Here is a 6,000-nt window from a genome sequence, read left to right on the forward strand (position 1 = left end):
TCTTATACACAACCCAAAGCAGTTTGAGGTTGTCACCAGTGCCAAAACACAGGTTCCAAAAGAGCATGCCTGCTGCCTCTCGCATTAAAAGACTGCAAAGAAAAAAAGTTGAATAGTCCTGAGAAAAGTGAGGATTGCTTGTTACAAGGCCATCCCTGTTCTCTCTCATCCATAATTTCAACCTACCACATTGGCCTCTTCGGTTTTAGTTAAATCAGAGGATTTGAACAGTGTAGTTTTTTTCATTACGAGCCTAATAAAATCTACATAAATTTGCTAATGTAGAAATTATCTGGGGAAATAAATCTTCATTTCATATTCTGTGTATGTCATGACCCATTGTCATTTTTGTTTTGACCTTCCTTTCCTGTCTTCAGGGTGCCATGGCAGCTACATATTCTGCTCTAAACCGTAATCAGTCACCAGTTTTGGAACCAGTAGGCCGCTCTACTCTTGCTCAGCGGAGAGGTATTAAAAAAATCACCTCCACAGCCCTGTGAAGTGACCTCAGTGAGATATTTGGTACCATGGTGTAAGCTGATAGCACAAGTTCTGGCGACAGGTAGCACATATCTGAGAGACACCTGCAAGCACACACTGTCCCAGCTGGTACCCATAATGCTGCTGCTCCTGCTGCTGCTCCCGCTTTCGTCTCTTCTCGCTTTAAATGATTGTTAGCAAGTTAGATTTTCCTGGAGCTTCGATGAAATGAAAATGGAAAATGACGAAGATATATTCACTGAATCAATAAGAAGAAGAATGAACAGATGAATACCACCTAAAAATACACTGAATAAAGTACTCTACACCATATAGCATTATTTTTATAGGAAATATTTCATGTCCCTTAAATATTCTTTGTTAGTGATAGGGATGGACAGTTTATGTTAAGCACTTAGCTTAATCCGTTTATATTAGCACTGTATTCCTTGTGCCATCCAACATTTTGTATGTTTTTGTAAACAGTTCATATACAGTACATTTCTGTACTGCTTTCTTTAATGTATACATGCCTTGTTTAACTTGGAATCTATTATTATTAATCAATTGACTATTAAATCTGGTTAAATAGTTCACCTGGATTAACAGTATTGTTGGACAGCCCTAAAAATGGCCAGATTGTGGAACAGCTGTTGAATGTAATCCTTCCAAAATGTACATATCTTTCCCCATGTCTGTTTCACTGGTTCGTTCATTTGTTTGTTTCTTAAAGTCAGGTGCTCTGTCAGACTAACGTAGACAGCTGTGATAGTAGAGAACGTTATATGTGTGTGGCATGACATCAAGAGTACACCTATGAAGTTAGTCCATATACTTTGCAACTCCTTAGGGTTCCTTTTTCTTTAATTAAGGAAGTAGTTCTTGCACTTTTGATCTTAAAGAGTATCCATACTTAGTATTGGCATATAATTTGGAATTTTGCCAATACACATCAAAGGCCTTTGAGAGTCATGGTGAAGAGACCAGCAAAGGAGAGTGTAGTAACAGGTCATTCAAGTCCCATTGGATATTTTCATGTTTAACTAGATCAAATTGAAGAATTTAGCATATGAACAACAGGATACCTGTTCTTGTATACCTGTGAGAAAAGTATGCTTTTTTGGAAAAAAGGTAAATCATAATGAGTTCTATCCCATTACGATACTCTATATTAAACACTTACCTGAATGTAATAAAAGCCACAGGCCTCTATATGAAATTCGATTTAAACTTTCTTCTTCTAGGGATTAAAACATTCTTGATCGAACAATATCTGTTCTAACCTGAAATCATAGCTGAGGTAGGGTAAGTAAATGTTCAGCATTGAGTGTTTTCTTAATTCCTCCTGATGATTATAGCCACGTAATATTCCCTTTAACTTCAGAAATGGTCAGTTTTCATAATGGTCACTGGGTCTGCTTAGATTACAGTATTCATTATCTACATCTAATTTGGTAGTTTCCATAATTTTATTTGATTGAAGACATTTCTGTATCCATTATTACCTGTATCTTTGCCAAGTTACCTAGCATACATCAATATGTAATATGAAAAACATGAGCAAGGAAAAAGTGATTTAACTTACCTCATCAAGAATGCACCCAAACAGATCTTTCTGGTCATGTACTAAGCCATTCACATCAGAAATCTTTTGTCCTGCCAGAAGCTTTAAATCTTTCCCTGAGAGTATAAAGTCAAGAAAGTAGTCTATCTAATTATTTTGGAAGCCACTGTTATTCCTTAATTCCTCTACGCAATTAAAGAGAAAGGGAAAATCTATAACATTCCTCTTGCCCAAGTGACACAAAATGATTATTGCATACAAATCAAATGTAAATTTATCTTCTAAGTTTAAAAAATTTATAAGAGGAGGGATTTCAGAAGATGTAGATGGAGAAAGTTTTTTTAAATTCTTGAATATGTGGATGCAAACTATCAAAAGCTGCTTTCCATTGCCTGGATAGAAAGCTTTTCTTCTCTCTCATTCTCCTCTAATTAGCGTTTCAAACCACGGTCATCCCAAATTCTTGTGGCTTTTAAAATGTTAATGTAACTCTGGGTATATATTTTCGGATTTTTGACATGCTATCCCATAATTGCTTAGGTGTATCATCCATCATAGTCTTTTAGAACCAGAAGTAAATGTGTAAATCCCTATAAGTCATCTAGTCCAACTTTCTCATATTGCATGTGAAGAACCTGTGACCCAAAGCAAAGGCTAGAATTCTTACCATTCAGTTTTTTATCCCCTCAGCACCATGCTGCCTTCCCTCCATATTATTATCACCCAACCAGGAGCTGAGTTGTTCAAAAACTGCACATTTCTTGGGGCAGTCCTCTACTGGTATATGAATGCCAAGTTTATTGCTTTCAAAGATATCGCCTTCTTTGCTTAGTCCAGCCACCAGTTTTATTGGAGAAAAGTAAGTTATATGTTCACAAAACTGAAGATTTCTCCCTAAAAAGCAATTCATGAGCATAATTCATTTTACCTGTGATTGTGGTGTTCCCACTGCCTTTGACTTACAGCAGACACACTTGGCCAACAATGTGCTCTAAATGTAGTGCTTGTGTTGGGTTCACTTTTCCATTCATTTCTCCATGTTCAAGTCCTCCAGGCCCCTATAGTTGTGGTAGTGAGGCCCTTCACCAGTTAGTGCTTCTGGTTACCAGGGCTTCTCCCAGGAAGTTTAGTTCAGTCTTAAAGATATTTCAGTGTGAAAGAAGGAACTAAACTAAATATCGGACCACTTTCACAAGCTTCCTCTTAGTTTATAATCCAAAATAATCCCCAGAATGGTAGATTGCATTTAACATTGCCAAGCACATACTGACTGGAAAATAAGATTACACTACCATGTGTTTTGTATCTTCCCTTTCAAGTGATGATGTTAAACTAAGGTAAGTTTTTTTGTCGTTTTAGTTTTTTATATAAATTATTTCCGTTCCTTTTAATTTATAGAGCTGTCTTCCTTCTACGTACAATAGACCCTTAACTTTAACAGATTTGATATGGATTCATTTATTCACAAGCAAAGTCTGAAAATGTAGTATTTTTGACAAGGCACAGAGTTGAGATGCTGTGAGGCTGACGTGTCGGAAAAGTCACTTAGCGAGTGTCTGGAGAGGGTGCGATGCGTATATGGCAGAGCTTCCACATTTCACATGTGGTGGGCTGCAAAGAGCAGGTTTGGGTCAACCGTTTCCCATTTTTTGAGAAGTGGTTGCTGTTGGGGTCAGGGGACATCCTGGGAGGTAGGGTTGGCCTGGTAGCTGTGCCTTGCACCCTCTGCCCAGGAAAGATGTGAAGGGGGAGAGGGGTGCAAAGGCTTCACGAATAGGCAGAATGGTTTGAATAGGCAAAAGGCTGGGGTAGGTCCAGCCTGTGATGAGAGCAGAAAAGCATTCAAGAGTTGGGGGCCTTGGTACAGATGTGCTTAATCACCGTGGAAGCCAGCAAGACACATCTCAACATGGCTTTGATAGTCTCTACTTCCTGGCCTTTATAAATGTCCTAAAATTGTTCCACTTGCTTTACTATGTTTTATAGAGAAAATTCTCTTATGGTAGTATCAAGCATTTGAGATTTATGAAGGTATTAGGACAGACATCTCAGGAATGTAAAGGGTCAGAAAAGGTCTGTTTTCTGTGATTAACAAATCCAATGGGTTCCGTGGCTGACCCTTGGTGCTTAAACCAGGAGGTTCCGATCTAGTCCTAGAGTTCTGTCCCTCTGAGAGGTCCAACTCCATGTGACCAGCAAACTGGACGCATACTTTGAGCCTTATTTAATTCACAGATAAGTTGACTTAACTTGGTATTTTTATTTCAATAAATGAAAATAGTCCTCTTTTCACCTCCAGATCGCTTACATTTTTCTGGTCTCCCCAAGTGACCATTGGTGGAGACCAATTAATGAAGGAATGAAATTCGCTTTCTTGGGACTGTGGTATTCTGCAGAGCCATGCTTAACCACTTTTTCTAGTGAAGAATCTACAGGATGATAATACCTAAATATGGGCGGCCAAGAAGAATTTGTATCTACAGTGTGCTTTATGTATTTTTGACACTGCTGTATTCTGTGTGATTGAGTGACTTGTAACTGGTTCCAATGTGACTGAGTGTTCTCAAAGAATTCTAGTAACTAAGTTGACTTAATTTTCTTAAGCCTTGTATTACTATCAGTCTCACATTTACCACTCTGATTCCAGTCTTTTAACTGTTCATAACGGCATACCAAGGGTTGGGATAAGAGCCTACTTCCTACCTCTTAAGGCACTTTCCTCATTATTTTGCCATGTAACCTTGAAGTGCATGATAAGCTGTTTAAATGTCAGTGACTTCTCCCAGAGCAACTAGCAAAGTATATGACATTGAATAGAGATTAGTGGAAAGGGAAATTTAGAGACTAAGTTCGGGGGTACAGACCTCAAGAAAACCTTTAGAGCACATACCATTGGAGTACAGTATATGTAAACATGTGAGAAGAGAGTTGCTATAATAGTCCTCTAAGTAGATTAGATCAATATCTACTGGAAGTGAAAATCTTTACTCCTATTATCACTATAGTACTGAATGAACTGTATACTGAGTTTTTTCAAACAAGTATTTAAAGTAGAACTTTCAAATACAAATAAAGGGCATAAGGATAAAGGTTTTGGTTTGTGTTTCTCTTAAGTGTAGTTTATCATCTAAAGCTTTGTTTTTTTATTTTAAAAAAAGCTTCAAGGTATTGCCATTCCTTAGCATCCTTAATAATTATGGGTGATGAGTTTTTAAGTCTTAAAATTATGTACATTAGGCTTATCTTAACTCTTACCCTAAGAAGGTATACACCTAAGGGATGTAATTATTTTGCATTTTTGGCCATGGGTGGGAATGGGGTGGGCATCTACTTAAACAGTTTTTAAAAAAAAAATCACAAGTATTTTTCTACTATTATATATGATCTTACTTTATACTAGTTTCTCTCTAGTAAAGCATGCCAGAAGCCCAAGGTACCATATCATGCGTTCATATGTATTGTACCTTTTATTGGTGGTTCAATCGCATCAGATGCTTGGCACTGCTGCCATAATTATGAAATGCTTGTAAAGGATTAAATATCACTGAATACTTTAAATTGTTTTACTTAAGAGTCTAATCTGGGAAGTTTTCAAATCATACTATTAATGTGTAATCTAAGCTCTTTCAGATGTATCCGTGAATAATCCTGGAACAATATTGCTTGTATTCCTGTCACAGAACAGGTTTTGTAATCTTTAAAAGAAATGAAAATTTATATAATAAAGTTTCAAATAAATGCATGTATGTTCCTTTATCAGATTATTTCAATTACATGATGATCAATCCTTCATATTGTCAAATTATTCTATACAAAGTATAAATTTATCAAATTGGATTGATAGAACTTAAAACAGTAATGTTTCTGAGTTAGTAAGTACCGAGTAATTTTTCTGTGCAGAGCTTTGGTTAGCCTAAAGAGTGTGTCAAATCAGACTCATATCAGTCATATATGAC

The 6,000-nt window shown here is 36.8% G+C and overlaps 1 protein-coding gene across 7 annotated transcripts in view; it reads left to right on the forward strand.

Moving 5' to 3' along the window:
- Window positions 1–5,796, forward strand: part of RPS6KA3 (ribosomal protein S6 kinase A3) — a 114,318-nt gene extending 108,522 nt beyond the window's left edge. For all 7 annotated transcript variants that reach the window (XM_081042898.1, XM_081042895.1, XM_081042901.1 and 4 more), the window contains one exon: window positions 378–5,796. In XM_081042898.1, the coding sequence (XP_080899024.1) occupies window positions 378–500 (123 nt within the window). In that variant the 3' untranslated portion in view covers window positions 501–5,796. The remainder of the gene's footprint in view (window positions 1–377) is intronic.
- The last annotated feature ends 204 nt before the right edge of the window (window positions 5,797–6,000 follow it).

Source organism: Rhinolophus hipposideros (assembly GCF_964194185.1).
Source record: "Rhinolophus hipposideros genome assembly, chromosome: X".
NCBI classification, from domain to species: Eukaryota; Metazoa; Chordata; class Mammalia; order Chiroptera; family Rhinolophidae; genus Rhinolophus; species Rhinolophus hipposideros.